This window comes from Sylvia atricapilla, chromosome 8 (genome assembly GCF_009819655.1).
Source record: "Sylvia atricapilla isolate bSylAtr1 chromosome 8, bSylAtr1.pri, whole genome shotgun sequence".
NCBI lineage: Eukaryota > Metazoa > Chordata > Aves > Passeriformes > Sylviidae > Sylvia > Sylvia atricapilla.
The window spans coordinates 14,149,228-14,173,488 of NC_089147.1; the positions used below are offsets into that span (position 1 = coordinate 14,149,228).

Consider the following 24,261-nt stretch of genomic DNA (forward strand, 5'->3'; position numbering starts at 1 on the left):
TAAGAGCTGGGTCATTTGAACTTTGAATATGTATCGATTCTCTAAATGTTGACATTTTGTGAACTCTGTGCTCCTGTCTTTTATTTCATCCTAGCCTATGGAAAAAGTTGTGTTCTTGTTCCAGGTAAAAGGTCCCTGACTCAGATCTGAACTCCTCAAGGATTCCCACCACCTTGTTTTCTTTTCTTCCTCACTGTCAATATTCACCCTATGAGCTTTCTAAAGGTCCGTATTTTATTGCAGCTTATTAAACGTTTCTTTGATATCAATGTTTGTTTGGTGTGATAAGTGGGGAAGACTGAAGGTGAGTGAGTGCATGAGGTAGGGCACAGCAGGCTGGCACCCTCCAAGTGTCACCCCCCTCCCTACGGAGGAGGGATATAAATGCATGAATGGGGTTTCAGTGCTCCCACACCAGTGCCTGAGCTGTGGCAGACTTGTGTTTGTGGCACCAACAGTGCAATCTCTTGGTGGTCCTGGGAACTGCTGCCCAGGCCTCCTCTACCCTTCCCCAGAGAGCTACAAGTGCCCAGTTTCCCCCGGAGCCATTCCATCCCCACAGCAGGCACTGGCCCTTCAGCTTCCCACATGCAAGACCCTGGCAGTGATGGCAGCTTTTGCCAGGCATTGTATGGATAACCCTGGCTGCTTGTTCCTGCACCATGGGGGCAACACACTGGCCAGAAGTGCTGGCCAGGGCTGCTCCAGCAGTTGGAAATCATCCCCTAAGGCACAACCAACTCTTTCCATCTTGTGCCACCTCCTCACACACTCAGCAGCTCCCAAACACCATCTTATCCCTTCTGCCCACCAGGAAAGAAGAGGCCAAGCCTCTGAATGAATAAATGTCATGTTCACATGGAAGACAACATAGACAATACCAAACATCTCTAAACAATACAGTCTCTGCCAGCGGAAGGATGCCCAGTGCCTCCCTCGCCAGCCTAGTACAAACCAGCGTCTTCAATAGTGACACACACAAACCCCACGGGCCAAACAAAGCCACCGTCATTTTCCTGCCCAGTAGCATCTGTAAACAAAAAGAAAACATCATTTGTTGACCCCAAACATATAAAAATACTATAACAAAATGAAATACAAATATATATTAGAATCTGTAAGTATTCTGTATAAAGAGATACTTTAGCGGTTAGCGTACAGCAAGAACAGAAACACAACACAACCAAGCCCTGGGTGGGCCACAGGCAAAATGAGACGCATCCCATCTCCTCTGTGCGGAGGAGCTCCCATGGAGAGGGCATTTGTAGCAGAAACACATCCCTGTGGTGATGGAGATTCCCTGGATGCCAGTGGTGAGCAGGGATGGTGATAGCACCTGCAGAGCTGGGTGTATCCAGTGGAGGGTCCTGCAGCCTGGCCACAGCTGGCAGTGCAGACCTGAAGCCAAAGTGCTGGAGCGGTGTGATGGAGAGACCCAGGATGGCAGCTCTGGGATGAGTCTGTCCACCAGGGCGATGTGTGTTTCACTGTCCAGCCATGTGCAGTGTCCCAGGTTGGGCCCTCACTATCCTTGGCCCCCGCAGTTGTAGAGGTGATGCTGCTGTGGATGTTGGGTGCATGCAGTACCTCGGCAGGAGCTCCCTGTGTGTCCCCGCTCCCACACCAGCCCAGCACATGCCCTGGCACTCGGAGCTTTGGAGAGATACTGGGTATGGGCACGTGAGTCCAAGAGCTGGTGGGTCCTGCCCTGGCAGCGATGTTGGCTCCAGGCTTGCAGGTTTGCACATCTTCAGCCTCTTCAACTCGGCATGCACAGGACTAAGGCCCTGGTGATGGGCATGGCAAACCTGCATCCCACCTGTTCCAGCAGCGTCTTGCTCCTGCTGGTGGGTCAGTGGGACACAGGGAACCTTTGCCCAGCTGCAGGCCTGCTCCCCTAGGACAGAGCCCAGAAAAAGGATTTCTATGCTGCCCTCACACAGCTCTCACCTCTGAGCAGAGCCAGCTGGCTGAGCCAGGGGTGTTTGAGGCCCTCTCCACATGAATGGCACAGTGCTGACCCATGGCACAGGGCAGGTCGGCACTAGAACCCTCAGGAACATCTGTGCACTGGTGCCTGTCTCCCATTCAGTGTGCCTGGCACTGCCCTGGTCCTGCTCCACCAGTGTGACCCTGATGTGACCACAGTGGGCTGCACCCATGCATGCTCTGCATGGCTGCAGAGCCCAGCCAGCATGCACAGACTGGGGGTGTCACCAGAGGGTCAGGCTGGGGCCACAGAGCTGGGGACGTTATCTGGGGTACTTTGGGCTCCAGCACCCTGCAGGGGGAGAGACCAGGGTTGCTGGAGGAGAGGACAGGAAACCAGGTCTGGGCTCACCAGGACTGCAAGACACTGGCTAAACCACGAGGCCTACTGTAAGCCATGGCTTGCCATAGATCACACGGTTCTGCCAGGTCAGGCCTCCCTCCTCCTGTCCCAGGTATTGGAAAAGCCCTCAGATCACTGGGCTGATGCAAGGGACTGGGCTGCCAGGGAGGGGACTCACCCAGGATGCAGGCACTGCCCTCCATGGCTGTGGGGCTTCACTCAGAGTGCCACAGGGAGAGGATGGGGCAGCTGGGCAGGGTGCCCACTCCATATCCACACATCTGTGTAGCTGCAGTTCTTAAAAAAACTCACTATCTACACATTTGCTTTGTTTGTGGGGTTTTTTCTTTTTTTCTTTTTTTTGTTTTTTTTTTTTTCCTTGTTTCCTTCCCAACCTTCTAGATGCACCAGCTCTACCCTCTGCTGGGCTCCTCAGACGCAGCTGCAGTTCAGAACACCCAGAGAGCAGCACCATGGCTGTAGTGTAAGGTGAGGTCCTTGGCTCGGGGGGTCTCCCCGCCAGCCCCCCGGCTCTGCAGGGCTGGTGGCTGCTCACAGGCACTGGCTGCAGCCACACTTGCTGGGCTTCTCCACCTCCTCCACAAAGGTGGAACCGTTGCTGCACTCGAAGGCGTATTTCCTGCGCCGGAGCCGCAGCCCAGTGCAGCAGCTGGCGTCAGGGCCACCGCAGGTCCCTCGGCACTCCACCCAGGCCACCGGCCGCGTCGTCTGGCAGATGGCATAGCCCCGCTGCACCTGGTGGTAGTCCCGCACCGGCTCCCCGCGGCACTCCGGCTCTGTGGGATGGTGAACAGCAATGGTCAGCCTGCTGTCATGGCATGGGGCTGCCTTCCCTGGACACCCATCTCCTCATTGCCTACCTTGGTCACAGAGAGCCCCGGTGTAGCCATCATGGCACTCACAGGTGGGCTGGCCACCTGGGGTGAGGTGGCAGTGGCCATGGACACAGGGCTGGTGGCGGCAGGGGTCGGGTGGCTCGGCAGGCTGGTTGCAGAGTGCGCCCTGGTAGCCCTCATGGCACTGGCAACTGTAGGAGAGGGCATCAAGGGGCAGGCAAAGCCCGTGCACACACCTGTGGGCACACGGTGCTGTCAGGACCTGGTGGCGTGGCACCAGCATGCACAGCCCACCTGGACTGAGCATGGTGTGGCTAAGCACCAGCACAGCGACTGCTTTTATTGCACTGCAACTGGTACAATACAGCCATCATGGCACAGCATAGGTGTGGCTCTTGCATGGCACCAGCACAGGACAGCCTGGCACAAGTCAGTGCTAGTAGCATGGCAGGGCGGTGTCGTGACACGGCACCACTGTGATGGCACGGGACGGACACAACAGCAGCAGGAACCAGCCATGAGGAAGGGTGGGCAGCCAGTGGGAAGGGCAGGTAGGGTAGGCAATGGGGTAAGGGCACTCACTTGTGCCCCTGGCAGGGACCACCGCGGGGCTGGTCACAGTGGGGCCCGTCCCAGCCAGGCTCACAGTGGCAGACAGGGCCCTGGGCGCCTGAGGGCTGGCAGATGCCGTGCAGGCAGTAGAGCTTGCGGCAGGGCTCACACCCCGGCACCACCCCTGGCGTCATCCGTGTCTTGGTGAAGTCCTGCAGCTCATTGTTGATGTAGAGGTTGCGGATGCACCCGTGGAAGCTGGTGCCATTGAGAAGCTGCCAGAGGCGGAAGGCAGCTGAGTTGACATCCACAGGCATTCCTGGGGAGAGCAGGACCATCAGCACACCCAGATGCCCCCCATGCCCTCCATCAACCAGTCTCTGTCTTACCTCCCACATAGAGGGGAGCCTCACTATTCAGCGTGTAGTGCTTGCCCGAGTTGTCCATGGTCATGGGGCTGCCACCATCGATGGACAGGTTCACCATCTGGTCGAAGGTCACCAGCTCCACGGTGTGGAACTGCCCGTCGTTGATGGTCTCAGCACTGGCAGGGATGGCTGGGTCACTGGGGATGCCCCCAGGCCAAAGCAACAGGGGCGGAGGTCCCCGGTGAGTGGAGAAGGGGTGCCAGGTACCTGTATATGGCTGAGCTGGGGTGGGTGCCAGGGTCATAGCTGACCCTCACATGGCCTTGGTACAGCTCCACGGCCATGTGGTCACTGTCACCATTGTACAGCAAGATGCCATTGCCTTCAGCAGTGGAGACCTGCCAGAGAGAGATGTGGGAGCCCACATCCCTGGGGCAGACCCCCAATACCATCCCTCAATGCCCTCATGCCCCCCCAGCCCTCACCTGAAGGGTGATATTGGCCCGGGGCCAGTCTTGCAGGTCAGTGAATTGCAGGTACGTGTCACGGTCCACAAAGTTGACGCTCAGCAGCTTCTCACATTTGGGGCCACCGAAGCCAGGCAGGCACTGGCACAGGGCGCGGGCGCCCCGCTCCACACATGGGGCCCCGTTCTGGCATTCAGCTCGCTCACAGAGGCCAGGCTGGCCAGCGGTGTGGGGCGGCATCTCGCAGAGCTGGCCACTGTGGGGCCAAGGGTGCTGCTGGGCTGAGGGCTGGGAAAGAGCCCTACACCCTGCCCAATGCCCCATAGGGCTCTGACAGCACACTCCTGATTTGGGGTCCCTGGGGAGGCTCTCCCAGACACTGGCATCAGAGGGATGCGTGGGTGCTGAGCTGTGCCCTGGGGTCTCTCTCCAGTGATGCTGGCTCCTCCCGGCCTCCACCCCCAGAGACACACACTCCCAGCCTCACTCCTTCCTCTCACACTGAGGATGGATGGATGGATGGATGGATGGATGGATGGATGGATGGATGGATGGATGGACAGACATGGTAGCCAGGACTTGTCCCTTCTGCACAGTGACACATAACCATCCCCACTACCCCAGGTGTCCCAAGTCTGGTGGTACCTGTAACCCTCGGTGCAGAGGCAGGAGTAGCCATTCACCTCATCCAGGCAGCGGGCATTGTTCTGGCACCGGTGGTCCTGGCAGTCGTCGAAGTCCTCGCTGCAGTTGCTCCCCACATAGCCGGGTGCACACTCACACCTGGGACAGGTGGGAGGCTCGAGGCTGCCCCTTCCTTCCCCCTTGCACCGGTGGGTGCCTGCTCCTCCCCTTGTAACCCCCCTCTCCATGCCCCCTCACGGCAGTTCCAAAGAGCAAATCTACCCACCCCCTGACAGCCAGAAAAAGTGGTTTGCAGAGGAGAGGGCTCACCTGGGCCCCTGGCTGGTGGAGATGCAGGTGGAGTCATGCTGGCAGGGGTTGAGCTCATCTGAGCAGAAATTGGGTGGCTGCTCACAGAATTCCCCTGCAAGGCAGAAGAGGGGGTGCCCAGCAGCTCCAGGACCAGAGGAGCAGCCCCAGTCCCCATGCCAATCCCACAGCTTTCATCCCACGAGCACAGGGTTCTCCTCCCCTGGAGGCAGCCCCTGCCTGAGCCAGGCACTGAGGGCATCCCAGGGTGTGGGGGCTCAGCTAGGTGTACCCAGACTCAAGACAGCTGAGCCCAGGGGCCATGGTTATGGGCACTGAGACAGCAGGCAGAGGAGCTGTTTAGCGCTCATGGGTGGGTAGAAGCACTGGGCACATTCCCTTTCCAGGTCAGTGCCATTTAGTGATGGCTAGCCACCACTCCAGGTACCTGTGTAGTGGGCAGGACAAAGGCAGGTGTAGTTGGTGGCACTGGGCACACAGGAGCCCCCATTCTCGCAGCTGTGCTCCTTGCAGGGGTCACTGGTGGTGTGGCAGCTCGGGCCCTCGAAGCCCACTGGGCACAGGCACCTGCCACAGGGTCGGGGCAGTGTCAAGGAGGAAAATAAAACCAAACATTTTGGAGTGACTCCCCAAAATGACCAGCACAGGACCTTGGCGAAGAGCTGGGTTTGGTGTCCTCCTGTCAAACACTGGCACAGGGGTGGGTGGCAGCACAGCCTGCCCGAGGATGCTGTGTTGCCACGACAACAGGCTGAGAGGGAGGGGCTGCACAGGGAGGGGCTGCACAGGGAGGGGCTGCACAGCCTACCTCCTCACCCCCAGCCTGCCAACTATTTTCAGCTCCTGATTGCAGCCTAATCCCCAGAATGGCCTAAAGCATTCAGGGCAGTGAGGGGTGTGTGAGGGTAAGGCAGCCCCACAGGGAGCAGCAGTGACTCCAGAACCACAGCAGCCAGTCCCAGTCCCAAACCCCTCTACCTCCCCTTGTTTCCTGTGGTGATGGTACCTTCTCCCCCACTGACCTCAGCACAGGAGCCTTTTGGGCTGAGGGGCATGGGCAAGTGGAGTCAGACAATGAGCTGGAGCTCCCATTCAAATAAAATATCCCAGCTATATGGCCAAGGGAGCATGCAAGAGGCAAAGCAGTATCAGAACTTCTCTCCATGGGATGTCAGGGTCCCATGCTACTGCCCAAACACCCACTTTTCATGGGTTCTTGTCCAGCACTCACCTGAACCCAGCTCCTTCCTCCTCCTGAGGCTGGCAGGTCCCCCCATTGGCACAGGGGTTGGAGGAGCAGCCACTGAGTGCCACCTCGCAGTCCTTGCCCTGGGGAAGGATGGAAAGGTGGGAGGGAGGAGGGTGCCACAGCACCCGCCCAGCTCTCCCCATCCCACTCAGCAGGATGCTGTGGCACACAGGGAGGGTAGGTGGTCCCACAGGCAGCAAGCCCCAGGGGCATGGCAGAGACTCTGCTCTGCTCCCCTACCCTCTGCAGAGACATGTCCCCACGCACTGGGGACCCCTGGGACCAGGGTACCTTGTAGCCACTAGGACAGGCACAGCGGTAGGAGCCAAGGGGGTCATTGTGGCAGGTGCCCTGGTTCTGACAGGGGCTGGAGAGGCAGGGGTTGCACTTGGCCTGGACGCTCAGGGCAGGTGGACCTGTGGGAGGGGAGGCACAGAGTTGACCATCAGTGCGAGGAGTGATGGGGACATGTCCTTTTGTGGTCACCTGGGGATGCTCCCCAGAGCCTCTGGGGTTGCTGGGAGCAGAGCCTGTCCAAGGGACTTTGCACCAGGCAGTGGGACACCCACAGGTTTGCTCAGTCACTGGGGAACTGCCACCAGCCAGCTAAGAGGATGGAAGCAACCTCGTCCCCCTTCCTCCACAAGGCAGCTCAACAGACAAAATCCTGGAGCCAAAGCATGGCTCTGCTTGGTGCCCAGAGGAGGGTACAGGTAGACAGCATGGGCACCTCTCACCTTGGCACTCAAATTTCTTGGCAGGGGTGGTGAGCAGCAGCTTTCCTTCCATGTCGGGGGGCCCAGCGCAGCGGGCAATGCCTGGCTCCTTGTACCCCGTCTTGACCCAGCTGGAGAGCCAGCGCAGGTTGCAACTGCAGTACAGGGGGTTGGCCCCGATGGCTCTGCACAAGGAGAGGGGCAAAATTGCACCTGCTGCCACACAGAGGGAACTGGGCACAACTCTGTCACTTGACCAGGATGCTACATGATGGGCAAACCAGCGCTCCTCCATTTCTGGACCTGCCAGAGGTGCTGCCCACAATGGGACGACTGGGACACACAGCCCCACAATGCTGTCCAGTTAGACCGCCCTGCTGCCAGACCCACAGCCCATCCAGTGCTCCGTGCTCTGCCCTGGGGCTCTCCTCCATTGCCCACACAGAAATTCTTGGCAGTCCCTCTCAGAACACAGGCAAAGCTTCCTGGGGTCAGCAAACTGCACAAAGCACCTTGAGGCCATGCAAAAACAACAAGACCTGCATGGGAGCTGCAGGGCCAGCCCCAGCTCTGCTGCACAAGCCTGGAGGACAGAGACACAGGAGTGGGCTGGTGGGAATGAGCAGTGGGTCACAGCCAGGGCTTGTGCAGATAGCATTGGGGGAAAGCAAGGAATTGCTCTGGGAAAGGAGCATGGAGGGTTGCTCTGCTCCACAGCAGAGAAGGGTACGGAAGCAGAGGATAATGTGGGAGGTGGAGGGCCTGGATGTCTCTGAATCTCCCCTGACTGCAAAGGTCAGCAGTGATAGAGGGCCGGTGTGACCAACACGTGATAAAAGGAGATGGCAGCCCAGACAGCAGGCAGTAGGGACAGCAGATCTGCTGGGGCTGACTAACCTGGTCCTACAGCACCTGCAGCACCAGCTGGGACACAGCTCAGCCTGTGGGAATTGGCAGTGCCAGTTGTCTGCAGTGAAGGCAGCACAGCCAAGGGAAATTGGAGCACAGAAAGCAATGTTTCTCCCCCCAAAAAAAGGAGGCCACAATTGGGTATCAAGCTGCTCTTTGCTGACTGAAGGAACAGCGTGAGACACGCAAGATGCCAGAAGCAGGCAGCTGGGAACAGCTTAGTTAGGAGACAGGGAGGAGACCAAAAAGACACTGTGAGCAAAGTTATACCCTGGCCCCAGGTGGTGGGTATAGGGCAATGTTCCTGGCCTGCAGGCTCACTCAAAGAGTGGCTGAAACACCACCACTGGCAGGAGGATACCTGATGACAGACTGGGAGGCTGTTGTGGATAAGTGCACTGGCAAAAGGCTGACAACACCCTGGTGTGGATCAGAGCAGCCCCTGCAATGCACAGCTGTGACACTACTTTGCATGGCTTGGCCTACATCTTGGGGGACCCCAGAGATTTGATGGGTTGGGGAAGAACCCCACACCACATCCACCTAAGACCATAGGGACATCCCAGCAGCACTAGCAGACACAGCTGCACACCTGGATCTGAGCCTGAGCATGGGCAGCAGGTCTCAGCACTGTCCAACAAATGATATCACAGGTACCAGCCCAGAGAAGAGAGGAGAAGGCAGGTCACCCTTCAGAGAAGCCAAGCTCAGCCCAGTAGTTTTTAAGGTCTGTGGAGCCTGCATCCAGCCCTGAGCCCTGAGGTGTGGGAGAAGATACTCACAAGTGGGACAGGGAGGTGACATCTGCAAAGATACCCTCAGGGAGGCTGGAAATGTCATTGCCATGGAGAGACCTGCAGAGAACAGAAGGTCCTGCAATGCCCAGGGCTCCAAGGTAGGGAGCAAGGACTGTGGCCCCATCCCACACGTCCAGGTGTGGGTGGCAGAGCTAGACGCCACCACATTGTCACTGTTGCAAATGCACCATCTGCTGTGAGAGCAGATGAACCTTCCTGTGCGCCTCCTGCAGCCTCTACCTGACCCCCTGCATGCACCCAGCTCCAAGTGGGCACAGGGGACGCAGGGCCATGGACAGCAGCAGCAAAGGGGCCAAGCAGGGCTGTGGGCAGGGCTTTGGGCAGGTACTTACAGCAGCCGCAGGGAGCGGAGGCCCTCGAAGGCCAGCGGAGGGATGCACTGCAGGGAGTTGTAGCTGAGGATCCTGCGGAAGGGAAGCAGGCAACACAGCTGTGTGTGTTGCAAGAAACCCACCCTGGGCTACACACTGCCCCAGCTGCATCTCAAACCACAGCTTCAGCCAGGCAGAGGGTGGAGACCCTGGTATCCCCAGCACCCCCCAGTCTTCAGGGTCCCCCAGAACAGCCCGCACAGCTCAGCTGGGCTGCAGCCCAGTGGGGCACCGCAGGGACCTCACTTACAGGGTGGTGAGCTGGCTCATGTTGGTGAAGGAGGAGTTGCTCAGGGAGCTGATCTTGTTGTTGCTCAGATCTCTGGAAAACAGAAATCCCAGGGCTTGGAGCCATCTGGGCCCTGTCCCCTCTCACTGCTCCCCAGCCTGCTCAGCTGCAATGGGGTGGAAACAGCAGCACAGCACAGCCTCCAAGGGAGCAGCAGGGCTGTCACACAGGGTGACGGCAGCAATGCCACTTGTCCCCTCTCTGTTCCATGCCCAGCACCAGGTGGTCAGCAGCCAGAGGCTGAGCATCACTGACAGTCAGTTGTGTTCCAGAGCAGGGAGGGGACAAAGAGGGATGTCAGGGGTCCCTGCACACTGCCAGACCCCTCCTCAGGATCACACACCATGGGAGACAAGCCCCTGCCCTCACCCAGAAGTTCCAGCAATGCCTCCATCTGCCTGGGCTCCCACTCATGGCTACTTACACAAGCTGCAGATACTTGAAGGTAGAGAGCTGCCCCGGGACCTGAGTGAACTGGTTTCCATCCAGGTAGCTGCAAGGGAGACCAAAAGCACCTCGGAGTGACTGAGAAGCAGGAGATCCCTCCCTCTTCTCCCTCTTTCTCCTGTGCACCACAGTGGACTACAGGCTTTAAGGAGCATCTCCAGCATCACCTCCTTCCTGCACGCAGGGCCCAAGGGGCTTTCAGGGGACTCCTGCGCTGGCAGGGGAGCTAGTGTGTGAATGCATGAGCACACCTGGGTTTGCAGGCACATCCCTGGCGACACTTTCCCCGCAGCCTGCGTGTGCAGGCACAGCCAGCAATGTGCCACGTTTACACATCCAATGGGAGCGTGGGAGGCTGTAACCATTCCCAAGGCATGTGTGAGAATGTGAGAGATGGCACAGGATGCAGAAAGAGGAGTGTGCAAGACAGTGGAGGGGGCTGCAGGGGTGGTATGCATATATATGTGCCCAACCAGTGCCTGCACCCCCTGCACACAGGACTTGCTGTCATCTCTCATCCCAGATGTATACAGAGCCCCTTTCACAGTGATGAGCATCACAGAGCCTGCACATCCAGCTCTGGCATGGCTGCATGGATATCTCCCTGACACCCGTGCTGATGGGTGCCTGACCCCAAGCAAACCACATCCCATTGCCCATGTGCTTGAGGCTGATGCTGCCAAGGCATCCCTGCAGCTGTGGTGAGAGGAAATGGCAAAGACAGGGTGCCCCCGTCCCTACTGCTGATGGCAGGCTCCTGGGGAACCACAGAGCCCTGAGCTGTATGGCTGCATGGGGACCACAGCTGCAGGGGGTGGTTGTCCATCACTGACCCCTCCCAAGGGCCAAAGACAAGCGTCTCAGCTGCTGGGTGACACCACCTCTTGCACAATACCCTTGATAGCCCTGAATCGTCAGAGAGAGTTTTGCTGAGACACTTCCTGCTGTTGGGGCTGGACATGATACCTTGGATGGGTGGGGTCCTACTCCCACCACCAGGCTAGGATGGGGTTGTGGGGAAGAGCCCAGGACTCTCTGCCCTGACACCTGCAACCCCACAACAGAGGCCCCTCACCCAGAGTAAAGGTGATGAAGGGTTAGAAGGGGAGCTTGGGTACTTGCCCACTACTCACAGCTCTGTGACATTCTTGGGGATCCCCTTGGGCAGGGCCTTGAGGTGCTTGTTGCTGCAGCGGACAACAGTGTCGAGGCAGGTGCATTCCTGCGGGCACTGGGGCCGGGGGATGCAGCTGGTCTCCTCCTTACCTGCACCAGGCATGGAAAGCCACCAGGTCACCAGGGTCCAGCCCTTGAGCATTGTGTAAGGCCAGATTCAATGCCTCGTGCCTGCCTAGGATGGCTCCCCTGCCCCCAAAGCAGGGTGCTGCAGGCAATAGCAGTCAGGAGTTAGCAGTGCAGGAATTGCTCCTGCACCCAGAAATCGATATATACCCCACTAGTGTGGATATAACCAGCCAGCTCAGGGCAGCTGATTTCCACCATTTTCATGCAAAAATGCAGTCATAGGGAAAACGTAAGTAAGGGCGCAGAAGAAGGGGCTCAGCCCTGCAAATCCTTCTGAAACAACCTCCATCTCCCAGAGACAGGTTACATGAAGTGGAGCCTATGCTGAGCAGCCAGAGGAGCTGGCATTGCTCCCCCTCCCTGCCGTGATGCTGGAATCCTGTGGGAAAGGCATCCGCGGGACAACCGTACGCTATCTCGCACTGTTAGGAAAGGCACAGGATGCAACCCTTCAGACTTTGATGTGGTGGAGGAGGAAAAGCAGAAGAAAGGATGATTTGTTTGTAAATATTTTCCAGAGGGCTCAAAAGCTGCTCTAAATTTAAAAAAAATATATATAAAAAGAGGTTTTTCTCCCCACGCACACTCCCCATCTGCTCCATCTGCCCACTGCCAGCTCCGGTGCATGTGCAAGGCTGAGAAGGGAAGGCAGGAGGGAGCAGGATGAATCCCAGTGGGCTTTGCCTACACATCTGCTCCTATCAGCACCCAGGGCACAGCGTTTGCCAGTATGGACCCACCTACATACAAGAGCCCCAAGGTACAGTGGGTGCAAACTCCTCTTCTGGCTTCAGAGTGGATATGTGAGCGCTCAAGGGCTGGGTACCAGGAAGCGAAACTTTCATATCCTTAGGGGAGGGCATTCATGGGACGCCCTGAGCTACTGCCTTGCCACAGGCACATCCTGGCAGCAAGGATGGTGCTGGGACAAGGAGCACGGTGTCATCCTGGGAGGGGCAGCCTAGTCTCCCCTCACCCTTGGCGCTGCAGGGCCCGTGAGTTACCTTCCTCACACCTGAAGTCAGGGAAAGCCACATCCTGGAGCGGGATCTGCCGGAGGAAGTCAGGGTTTTGGCACCGAGGGTTCCCTGTCACGATCTTCCTCTTTCGCAGCCAGTCCCCCAGCCAGGCCAGCTGGCAGTTGCAGTTGAAGGGGTTGGCGAGCAGGTTCCTGCACATGGGAAAGAGCACAAGGGCAGCACCTGAACAACCACCAGGCAAAGGGATCTGCAGCCCTCTGATGCAAGGCAGACAGGCTTGGGACATCCCCTGGGGCCCAGGACATACAGCGTGGAGAGGGACTGCAGTGTGTCAAAGGCACCCGGTGCAATTGTGCTGATCTGGTTGTCGTACAGGGAGAGCAGGCGGACGTTGCGCAGCCCTGTGAAGCTGTCGTTGTGGATGCAGCTGATGCGGTTGTTCCTCAGCATCCTGCAGAAGGAAGAGAACAAGGGCACCTACAACACAGGCAGGCGCCACGGGAGAAACCCACCTTAGCAGTGCTCAGGCTGTGCCCACCTCAGTGCTGGGCAGCAGAATGAGCCTGAGCAAGTCCCTGAGCAGCCAAAACCTGCCCCCCCAGCACTGGATACAGCCAGCTGGCGAGCAAGGCATCCTGAGCTGGCCCTGCAGGGAGGCAAGCGGTAAGGACGTCCCCATCTCGGTGTTCATGGAGGAGAAGGGACTCACAGTGTCCTCAGCCCATCCAGGCCCCTGAACATGCCACTCCGCACAGACTCCAGCTGGTTGACAGTGAGGTGCAGCTCGTTGACAGAGGATGCCCCTTCAAATGCCCCATCCTCGATCTCTGACACCTTGTTGTTGCTGAGGTTGCTGTGAAGAGGGAAAAGCAGGCTGGGATGAGGGTTCTTCCTTGATCACATCCTGAACTCTGCCTTCCCCAGATCCCACTAAGCACCCCATGATGCCAGCCCCTCAGAGGACCCTCAGGTTGGGACACGCTCTCCATTTCATGCCCAGTCTGCCCTGGCATCACGACCCCCACGTGCTTTCCCAGCCCTTGGGCACTCCTGACATGGCTGTGCCTGCCCAATACTCACATTTTCTTCAGATGTGGGAGTTTCTTGAAAATGCCAGTGGCCTCCAGGATGGAGATTTCATTGTTGTTCAGGCGCCTGGAGTGGGCAGCAGGGGAGCTCAGGAGATGGCTGCAAAGTGCCTGGTACAGCCCAAACCCCAAGCCAAACCCCAGTGCCAGCAAGGTGCCTGCTGCAGGAGGGAAGGCAGAGTGAGAGAGGAGACTCTTACAGCTCAGCTGTGGACTGCGGGATGCGATCTGGGATCTTGGTGAGTTTCAGGTTGGAGCACTCGACCACACCAGATTCACAGCGGCATTTTGGGGGGCAGACCACGTCACTGTTGCATTCACTGTTCAGATGGTAATCCTCTGTCCCTGTGTGATGGTTAAGGCAACGTGGGCTCCCATAGGCAGAGGCACAGGGGGCTGCTCCTCCCCCCACCTGATCTCATTTTCTTCCCCAGCTCCTCTCATTCCAGCCCCTGTGCATATATCACTCTTCTTCATGCCCAAAGCAGCTTATCTACAGAGATATATGTCCTGGGTACAGGGGTCACTGCACTGCCAACCACCCTCCAGCAAACAGAGCTGGACCCTGGGGACAGCTCTGTGCCATCCAGGTAACAGCAGGATGGGAGATGCCACAGCATTTCCTGGTACCCAGCACGGTGGGAAATGGAAGCGTGGTTCTGCTGGGCCAGACCACGGGGCTCTGGCACAACATCCCTGCAGGCAGCCTGGCCAAAAGGGCACCATGCACATCCCCATGCACGCGTGTGTGGCTCCTCTGCTCACCTGGGATGAAATACTGCTCTTTGGCTGCAAAAAAAAAAAACAGCACATCAGCCCTCTGAGCACACAGAGGCCAGGCAGTGACAGGGCCGAGGACAGCCTGTGGCAGGGCTGGGGACAGCTCTCACCCGAGCAGCGGAACTTCTTGCTCTTGATCTGGCCGATGCGCTTGTTGGCCAAGCGCCGGGGGCTGGCACAGCGGGCTCCGCTGGTCTCCACGGGGTTGGCACGGAGGAAATCCGCCAGCCACTTCAGGTTACAGTCACAGATGAAAGGGTTCTGGGCCAGGTGCCTGTGCCAGGGACAGCAGGTGATACACTGCCAGGGACAGTGGGTGACACACCACCAGGAGCAGTGGGTGATCACCAGCTCCATTCCTGGAGATGCTTTTCCCCCAGAAGCTCGCCTGCCCAGGCATGGGAGCTGGTGCGGACACTCACAGAGTCTGGATGGCCCGCAGGGAGGTGAAGGTGCCTTTGGCCAGGCTCTGGATCTTGTTGTCGTAGAGTGAGAGCAGTGAGAGGTTCTGCAGGTCCTGGAAGGCATCTGCCCGTACACAGTTGATCTTGTTGGCATTCAGAAGCCTGGCAGGGAGGGAAGGATTTGAGTCTGGGAACACCCCTTCACTGCACCATGGGTGCTAGGGACCTCAGTCCTGCTTCCCTATGTCCCTGAAAAGCATCCCATACAGTCACTGGTGCCTTACAGCAGCTGCAGTGCAAAAAGTCCTCCAAAGACACCCTTAGGGAGGTCCGTGATCTTGTTGCCATACAACACCCTGGGAAAAAAAGGCTGGTGTGAGAGAGCTGGTGGGGAGTGATGTGGGCCATGGTTAAGGGGTACAGCATCCACCCCACCCACCCACACCAGTGTAGACACTTACAGGGAGTTCAGCGAGCGCAGCCCCTGGAAGGCGTCAGGGGCGATCTCCGAGATCTGGTTGTTGCTCAAGTCTCTGAAACCCAAAGGGAGAAGGTGGCCTGGTCCCCTCTTCTCTTGTCCCATGTCCTCATTCTTCTGCTAGTTCCAGGGGACCACCCCCAATGGCCAATATACAGAGCTGGGGTTATCCAAGACCCCCTCCCAGTGCTGTCATATGGGGCACCCGTGTCACAGCAGGTGCCCCATGTCTGTCAGCTCTCAGCAGTGGCCAGCAGGGTGGAGGGTGTTTGGGTTCAGGGTGAGCTGGTAGATGCTACACACTTACATCCTCCGCAGCTTCTTGTAGGGTGAGAAGGCTCCTGGAGGGATGGACTTGATGCCGTTGAGTTCAAGACGTCTGCAAAGGGAATAGGGAGAGATGAGGGCTCCAGGGCTGGCCAAATCCCAGAACCCCACTGACAGAATTGGGCCTGCAGGACCCCTAAGGTTGCAGTAGGTTACCCCATAGGACTGGAAATACTCTGCCCAGAGACAACTTTCATCCTATGTTTGGGGCTTTCTCCACCAGAGGGAGGTGCCATGAGTGGGGGAACCATGGTGGCTGGGGTGGAGGAAGCACCTCTCCTCCCCAGCACCTCGGGTTTGGGGGTGCTTGCTGCCTCCCACATAGTTTGTGCACCATCCCAGCAGGGGCTTTGCACCATAATTGGATTCATCTAAGGAGATTATTTCTCTATTATTTACATTTTTAATGCAGCTAAATCTGGGCAGTGTGCAAGAGGGGCAAGGAAGGCCTGCTGCCCTGCGGAGTGGCTGAGCTGCAGGGCTTGCCCTTGTGTTCCCAGTATCTTGAGCCACCCAGAGCCTGCTGGTGATGGTATGGGGCCATACTCACATCTCTGTCATGGTCTCAGGCAGGTTGGCGGGGATGGCCGTCAGCCCCTTGCCCCGACAGTCCACAATGCCATTGCTGCAGGTGCACATGGCTGGGCAGGAGCCAGAGGACAAGCTGCAGAGCTGGGCATGGGCTGAGTCCGTTTGTCCTGCCAGGGAAGCAGTCAGCATTGGAATTGCAAAGAGCTGTGTCAGGCCAGTGTGTGGCAGCACCCTGAAGAAGGGACCCTGGTGACAGCTCAGCATCCAGGGACAGTTCATGGCACCCTTGAGCAGGTGCATAAGCTCTTATAATGCACCTTAACCCCCCGCAAAATCTCTAAAGGCACAGACTGATGTACTGTCACACTGATAGGGTGGCATTGTCTCCATATTGTCCCCACACCAAGGACTGTGCTGACCTGAGATGAACTTAGAGCATGGGTTCTGAGGCCCTGAGCTGGGGCACACAACCGAGAGCGGAGACGGGCTGCATTGGCGGTACAAGCCTTGTTCCCCTGGCCCATGTCCCTGCCCCCTCACCAGAGCAGCTGAACTCATTCTTTTGGATCTCAGCCACGTTGAGGCCACGAAGCTGGGCAGGAGCGGCGCACTGGGTGAAGAGCCCGATGGTGGGGCGCTGGCGCAGCCACTGTGAGAGCCAGGCCAGGTGGCAGTCGCAGAAGAGATGGTTGGAATGCAGGCGGCTGCAGGTGGATGGATGGAGCAGTCAGCAGCCACGGGACAGCTCCTGCCCGCCCCACTGCCCTCTGAATGCCCCAGCCTGCCTCATCCCAAAGGCTGGGGGATTCAGAGGGAGATACAGAGGATAAGAGCATCTGTGACAGTTGCCAAGGCCACTTTGCTTGGCAGTACTTGGGGATGCTCTGCAGAGGTGTCCTCTCCATTCCCTCGCCATGGTGCTGTCCCAGCACTATTGAGCTACCAGCACCAGCAGCAGAGCTGGGGACATCTCACTCTAGCCTAGGAGGTCATTCCCACCACCACCATGGCCCTGGCACTCACAATGTCCGCAACTTGGGCATGTGGTTGAAGCTGGACACAGGAATTGAAGTGATATTGTTGTTATTCAGGGTCCTGCAGGAAGACAAAGAAGGGCAGGTCAGGGCAGACAGGCTGTAAATAGGAACATGAGATGGTCGAGGTGGCACTAACCCCTGGGAGCAACCTAGCACAGAGTGAATGGATGGAGATCTACAGGCTGGGAACAGCCCAAACGCCCAGCAGGACTTGCTGTCCTTTCCAGGCTTCTCCTCTCCACAGCCAGTGGCACCCAGGTGGCCCCCTGGGGCACGATCAAGCACTGGAGCACAGCTCTGCAGCAGCCCTACCAGAACCTGGTCAGCCCCTGCTCAAGCCAAGGGAGAAATGGCATGCTGGGGACGTCCCTGCAGCAGCCCAGTTAGTGGAGACACCCAAGGACACCCTCATCCTGCATGGGGCTGCAGACTGGAGGCTCCAGCCTGTCCCCAGTCACTTACAGGACCTCCAGCCCCCGCAAGGCACGGAAAGCCCCATCCTCAATGCAGCTGATCTGATTCTTGTCCAGTTGCCTGCAGGAGAAAGGGAAAAAAGGGGAGAACTGTTGCCCAGCCAGAGAGCAAACAGTGCTCATGATCACTTCTGCTGCCTGCTGCCACTGGACCTGACCCCAAACTCCCTCACACCCAACACTTCCAGGACTCACAGGTTCTTAAGGTCGGTGGCCCCACGGAATGCTTTCCTGGGGATGGCCTGGATGAAGTTCTCACTCAGATCCCTGCAGAAAAGAGGCAAGAAGATAAATGGGCAGTGCCTGCAAAGCATGATGTCCCATGGGAGCAGGGCATCCACAGGCAGGGGCACTCAGTGATAACTCAGGGACTTGGGCAAACTGTAATTTAGCTTCAGGTCCTTGCTGACCATTGTTCTGCTGTCCTGAGGCAAATGTGGCTCCATCTATGGTGGTTCAAAGTGATTAGGGCTCCCTGGACACTGCAGTCCCTGGCTCTGACAAGCAGAGAGCTGACTGGCACAGCTCTGGGAAAACCCTTCACACTTAAATACTCTCTGACTGCTATAATTACAGGTCCCTGCTGATTAACTGGTAATTACTCTTAGTGGCTCCAGGAGGCATTCCCATGGAGCCTGACCTGCACTTCAGAGGGCACAAATAATCAGGTCATTATTTACTTCATCACTGCAGGGTACTGTCTGTGCAATCACCTGCTCTGCAATGCCAGGGCATGCCACGACAGCAAGGGCTCTGTGTTGCAGGGCTGGTAGCAGGTCAGATCTCCCACCATGCCTGGGCTGGCTTTTAAAGACCATGAACACCACAAATAGGGTCTGGATGGGCTAGTTCAGCTGTGGGAAGACCTGGGGTTTTTTATTTATTCTCCATGGCTCCCAAACAGCCATTCCCTCCCCCACCTGGAGGCAGCAGCTCCTCCAAAATTGGCTGGCAACTGCATTGCCTGTTCCCATCCCAGGGCGCCAGCACAGTCCTGCTCCAGCCACCCCTGGGGGAGGAGGTGAAGTTCCCATCTTCCTCCTGGCAAAGGGAAACTGAGGCACACTGAGGCACCACATAGCATTTTCCCTATGCAAGTCCATGGGTGAGTGAGGAGGAGGACCAGGGTATCCCGTACAGATTAAATGTCCCCAAAATTACACAGGCCACAGAGACACCCCCATCCCAGCCTCAATAGGTGGTTTAGGGTGTCCATGGATGTCAGCATTTCACAGAGTGCTCACCAGCTCTGCTTCAACATAACAAAGCCTGTTTGCTATTGATACCTTACAACTGGACTGGGTCAAGATGGAAGCAGAGCATCCACGTTCCTCCCCATGTACTCATTTCCTCCAAAAAGTGGGCTCAATAAATGGGCACAAAAGCTGCTTGCAAACCACCTGGAGGTCTCCAAACTGGGACTTCACCCCAGCTGAAAGCTTCATTGTCACAATGAGGAAATGTTCCCAGAGGGAAGCACCAGCATTACTTGCACAGATGCATTAGGAAAACAAAAGGACGGTGGGCTTGCCTAGCCCTCCAGTGGGATGCCTGGCCACCAAGGAGATGCTGTACAGTCCCAGTGTGATGCACCAGCTCCTGCCCCCTGCACAGTTTGTGCATCACTCTGGGTCGTTCCTGGGAAACCAAACCCTGCTGGCAAAGCAGCACTGCTGGGGCAGTGGAAGGGAGAGGCCAGTCGAAGAAGTGCCCAGGCCTCTGGAGCAGGACAAGCCCAGCTCCTCTGCGAGCAGCAGGCGCAGTTTCGCAGCAACCCACGTGGCGGCACTGCCAGGCTGCCCTGCCTGTTTGTGCTGCCGGTGCTGCCTGCCCTGTTTGCTCTGCCTGCCCTGATGCTGCCAGCTATTCCCAGAACTCTGGCCCGACCCACCCACGAGCCATCAGGGTCCCCGCACCCTCTCCCCAAAGGGAAACGACCAGACACCTGCAGCAGTCTCCAACTCCCCAGCACTCCTTCAAGTACAAATATCTTCTCATACTGTGTTGGGGATGCCTGGGGACCCCCAGGAATTGCACTGACCTTTCAGAAAAAGATAGCATTGCACCAGTTCCTCTTTTCTCTTTTAGCTTCCAGAAGGAATCCCTTAGAAAACTCTTTGGAAAAGATAGCAACTTTTTTACATGGGCAGACAGTGATAGGGGGAACAGTTTTAAATGAAAACAGCAGAGTTTAAATTAGATGTTAGGAAGAAATTCTTTACTGTGAGGATAGCAAAGCACTGGAGCAGGGTATCCAAAGAACTTGCAGATACCCCATCCCTGGAAATGTTCAAGGCTAGGTTGGATGGAGCACCAAGCAACCTTATCTAGTGGGTGCCATCCCTGCCCATGGCCAGGGGTTTGAACTATATGATCTTCAAAGTCTCTTCCAAACCATACTATGATTCTATGAACCCTCCAGGTGCAGTTCACCACTCCTCCTAGCAAAGCATTCAATGCACCACATTCCTTTTTGGCAGCTGCCTGTCCTCTAACATTAAACCCATCACAGAGGTGAGCACCACACTTCAGTGCTGTGCACCTCTCTCCCATCTCTGGCACTGCCTGCCCCCAGGCAGGTGCTGTCTGCGGTTTGCTCGGTTCCCCCATGAAAAGCTTGCTCCCAGTTCTCTGCTTGGAGCACATGGGAGTCCCAGTGCGCCCAGGGAGTAAACCCAAGCGTCTGTCTCCAAGCTGCTCATTTACAGCTCGCGAGGGAAATGCTGCTAGAAGGTTGCAACTGACTTTGCGAGGCTTCTCCCCTTCACAGCTTTTTGTGACAGTCACCCGTGAAGTGCTGCCGTTGGGGGTACCGAAGCCAAGAGGGACAGACGCTGGATGCGAGGGTTTCAGCAAGGCTCCGGCACCGGGCTTAGATTACATCGCACGCTTACACAGCTGACGACACCAGGACAAACACATGCTTTGCCTGTGGAATCCTTGGGCCCTGGCGTTGGAACAAGGCATGGCCCCTTCCCTCCTGGTGTTTCATAGCTCCCAGCTATGTTTGCTTTACACTTTGGCGCAGAAGAAACAGCAGATGGCACGGCTTCTCCTCGCTCCGCCGTGCCACTCACAGCACCCGCAGTGGCTGCATCGCTGCCGCCTCACACCCCGCCAAATACAGGAGTGTCACTGCCATGGCATGTGGAGTGCCAGCTAGCAGCGGTGACCACGAGCACTGGCAGGCCTGACAGTCCCGCTGGGGACCAGCTGATGGGCACAGACAGAGGAGGGGGAGTTGTCACAGTCACCCTCACTGCCTTGTCTGGTTTCACTTCCAGGTATTGTCCTAAAGTTCCATGTTTAAGAGTTCCTGGCTACTGGATCCAGGTGTTTACCAAACAGCCAACCCATTCACAGCGCCACTGTCCTCCCATTCCTGTGCCATGGTCCCAGAGGACCATGCAGCTGCAGTTTGTCCTTGCACAGCGCAAGGTACAGAGGGCTCTGGTAGTCCCAGGGCTGCAAAGGAGGAAGTATAATAAGGGGTGAGGAGGTGATGGAGGACACCTCTATTATCAGGCTCACCTCTCACATGGGATTACTGACCCAGCAGATGCCTGTACAACAGCAGCAGTCAGCTCCGACCCACAGCTGTGTGATGGCGAGAGGAGCTTCCCCGCTCAGGTCCTACACCCGGCTGCTCTGCCCCACCGTGTGTGACTGAGAGTGCGGCATCTGTAGCGCGTCAGGAGGCGCCCCGCTCTGCCCCTCCTGGCAGCCACAGCCCCATCCCAGGGCCGCCGGTTCCCGGGGAGCCTCGGCCGGGAGCCAGGAGCCAGGCGCGGCTCCTCGGGGCTGGCAGGGGCTCGGCGGCGGGAGCCAACCCCCCAGCGCGCCGCCCTGCCCGGCGCTTAGCGGGGCGCCCGAGCAAAACTGTTCGACATGGCTTCCCAGTGGGGAGCCCACTCAGGCGAACAAACCCGGCAGCCTTAATCTCCGCGGCAAGAGCCCGCTGGGCCGGAGGGCGAGCGAGAGGGAGGGGGCCGCAGCGGGGCTGCGGCGGCCGGGCAAGGAGGCCGGGACTATTACCACGCTCTCATTCTTCTGGCTAATCCTGACTTCACACTTTAACCTGATTGAGCCTTGTTTGGCGAGCCGGCTCCTTGCGCGCCGTGTGAGGGGATTAGGGCTGGACGCAGCGGGGAGGTAATTGCTTCCCAGCGGGGCTGGCCCCGCGTCCTCCGAGCCCCCCGCTGCCAAGAGCGCTGGGACGGCCTGGCAGCGCTCCGGCAAGGCGCTGCCCTCGCCAGGCAGCTCGGCTTGGCAGCGGCCGCCGGGCTGTCTCCGGCCGCGCTGCACAGGTCCGTCCTGCCCGGCGTCAGCAGCCGCCTCGTCCAGGCCAAAGCCGCAGCCCGTGTCATGTCCCAGGCACGCACTGTGGCGGGTGGGTGACTTTCCACCCTGGCAGTGCCCCCGTGCTCGGGACCAGTGCTGACTCCAGGCAGGTGAAGTGCGGGGGACTGCTCCTCTTTTCACCTTGTTTCCTCTCCAGCATTCACACTAGAAACTCAGCTTCAGCCTCCGCCAGCCCACAGCTCCCACGGTGAAGATGCGTGACATTGCATGCTCCCGGCTCACAGACCAGGCACTGCTGCAGCAGCTCCACTCCACCAGCTCAGCCACAGCAACCATACACCAGCCTCGAGCAGATAAGGCAACCACAGCCACCAGCCCTGTGGAGCATCAGTGTTTTTCATGCTGGGACAAGTGCTTCCTGGATCCCAGCCTCACCTCAGTGGTGCTGTGCCAAAGGCAGCTGTGCCAGAGCACAAATGACATTTCCCCAGCAAGGACTGTGGCACCAGCAGCTATTAAGCAACCCAGTTTTTCTCAGATCACCCCACACATGCTGTCTGTTCCAACACAGCCTGTCCAAGGCAGAGGGATGAGCAGAGACAGGACTGACAGCTGTTCACACCACCACCTTCACTGCCTGACAGGTGACGGGTGAGCTAAAGGGACGGTAAGACTCCTGCATTACAAAAAAATCAATAGACTAATCAGCAGTTGGATTAGTAGCAACAGCCCAGAGTCCCCCAGGGGTTCTGCACTTCTTGTTGCCACTTCAGGGCAGGAGCTGCTGCATCCCCTGCTTGTGCCAGCATCAGCACCTGCAGCCCTGTGCTGGGGGAAGTGTCACCCACATGTCTGCAATCCCACATGTGGCTTCACAATCCACTCGAGGTGATGCACACAAGTCCCCAGTGCTGCAAACACCCAGTGCACGAGGAGGAGTGTCCCTAAGGAAACTGCAAGCTGGAGATGGGGAGCAGCCACCTCGTTGCTGCATTAGCAGGATGCCAGGGCAACAAGGCAGAATTCTGTCCACTGTGTGACCTGCCCCAGTCCCCAGTGCCAGTGTGAGAAGCCCTGTCTCAGGTTCAGGCTCCTATGGCATGCCCCTAGCATTATGTCACACTGTTTTGATTTTTAATGGCCTCCACTGGCCCAGCTGCTGGCACCACTCGATCCTGGCCAAGGGAGATGAGACAGACCTCCCATGGCCCCCAGCTCATCTCACTCCACTGTCCACAAGGTCACAGTCTCTGTGCTGCCTGCTACTGCCTGTTGCTGCCTGCCACACACTGCCCCCTCCGTGATGGCGTTTGCACAGGACAAGGTAGGATGGCACAGGTTTTCCATGATGCATGGTTACAAACAAGCCAAAGAGTAGCATGGTGAGCCATTGTGAGCCCCTGCCACTCAGGAAAAAAACACGTGGTGGGGCTTCTGGAAGAGGTGCTTTGGCAGGGGCCAGAAGGGGAAATGGGAGGTAATGGGACAGGGTCCCAAAGCAGCATGGGGGGGGGGGGGGAAGGAACATTATTTACTGCTTTTCACAATACTAGAACAAGGGATGACCTACACAATCACGAAGGCAAGCTTAAAATCACAGCTAAGAGTGAATGCTCCAGATTAGAAATCCATGGGTCTTCTCAGCCACAGCCAGCTCAAAAGGAAAATTAACAGAAGCAAAGTGCAGAGATGCACCTGCCAAGCCTTGTCGTGGCAAGAACACCTGCAGGTGGATACTTGGGAGCTGATTCCTGCTGCTGGGAGACCAGCTGGGCACACCTCTGGTAGCACACATTGTCCAGTGCCGGCTGCATGGACAATGGCTCCACCACCCCTCTGGTGGCAGGGACTGCCACCCACCAGGAGTCACTTCTGTCAGCCTGTTGTAGTGGCAGGCAGAGACGCACAACTTCTCTGCTCCCCAGGGCAGTATGAGGGACATCAGCCTGGGGCCAGCCTGATGCTGGAATGTCCAGCCAGGGCAGGGTACCAGGGTCTCTGCTCTGATGATATCTGCCTGTCACTCTTGTCACTGCCCCTCCTGGAAGGGGGGGGGGGGGGGGGGGACGGGACGACAGTGAGCTGGAAGTGGGGGAGGGAGGCACTGCTCCTATAGGGGTTCAAGGGGGAACAGCTGGTTGCTGTGAAGAGCATCCCAGGCTGGGCGGGGTGGCACAGCTCTCCCCGCTGGCAGCCGGAGTGGAGCGGCTCCTCAGGCAGCCCCAGC

The 24,261-nt window shown here is 57.8% G+C and overlaps 1 protein-coding gene across 1 annotated transcript in view; it reads right to left on the reverse strand.

Moving 5' to 3' along the window:
• Positions 1-2,654: 2,654 nt before the first annotated feature.
• Positions 2,655-24,261, reverse strand: part of SLIT1 (slit guidance ligand 1) — a 58,000-nt gene continuing 36,393 nt past the window's right edge. Inside the window, exons 5-37 of the mRNA XM_066324446.1 lie at positions 17,928-17,999; positions 17,722-17,793; positions 17,246-17,317; positions 16,763-16,926; positions 16,242-16,389; positions 15,672-15,743; positions 15,348-15,419; positions 15,171-15,242; positions 14,905-15,048; positions 14,593-14,756; positions 14,468-14,491; positions 13,903-14,047; positions 13,695-13,769; positions 13,324-13,467; positions 12,922-13,065; positions 12,639-12,805; positions 11,463-11,595; positions 10,307-10,375; positions 9,844-9,915; positions 9,555-9,626; positions 9,187-9,258; positions 7,517-7,680; positions 7,071-7,195; positions 6,762-6,859; positions 5,958-6,097; positions 5,531-5,624; positions 5,222-5,359; positions 4,595-4,832; positions 4,377-4,507; positions 4,131-4,285; positions 3,772-4,060; positions 3,214-3,425; positions 2,655-3,129 (exon numbers count right to left, since the gene is read on the reverse strand). Of these exons, the coding sequence (XP_066180543.1) occupies positions 2,885-3,129; positions 3,214-3,425; positions 3,772-4,060; positions 4,131-4,285; positions 4,377-4,507; positions 4,595-4,832; positions 5,222-5,359; positions 5,531-5,624; positions 5,958-6,097; positions 6,762-6,859; positions 7,071-7,195; positions 7,517-7,680; positions 9,187-9,258; positions 9,555-9,626; positions 9,844-9,915; positions 10,307-10,375; positions 11,463-11,595; positions 12,639-12,805; positions 12,922-13,065; positions 13,324-13,467; positions 13,695-13,769; positions 13,903-14,047; positions 14,468-14,491; positions 14,593-14,756; positions 14,905-15,048; positions 15,171-15,242; positions 15,348-15,419; positions 15,672-15,743; positions 16,242-16,389; positions 16,763-16,926; positions 17,246-17,317; positions 17,722-17,793; positions 17,928-17,999 (4,198 nt within the window). The 3' untranslated portion in view covers positions 2,655-2,884. The remainder of the gene's footprint in view (positions 3,130-3,213; positions 3,426-3,771; positions 4,061-4,130; positions 4,286-4,376; positions 4,508-4,594; positions 4,833-5,221; positions 5,360-5,530; positions 5,625-5,957; positions 6,098-6,761; positions 6,860-7,070; positions 7,196-7,516; positions 7,681-9,186; positions 9,259-9,554; positions 9,627-9,843; positions 9,916-10,306; positions 10,376-11,462; positions 11,596-12,638; positions 12,806-12,921; positions 13,066-13,323; positions 13,468-13,694; positions 13,770-13,902; positions 14,048-14,467; positions 14,492-14,592; positions 14,757-14,904; positions 15,049-15,170; positions 15,243-15,347; positions 15,420-15,671; positions 15,744-16,241; positions 16,390-16,762; positions 16,927-17,245; positions 17,318-17,721; positions 17,794-17,927; positions 18,000-24,261) is intronic.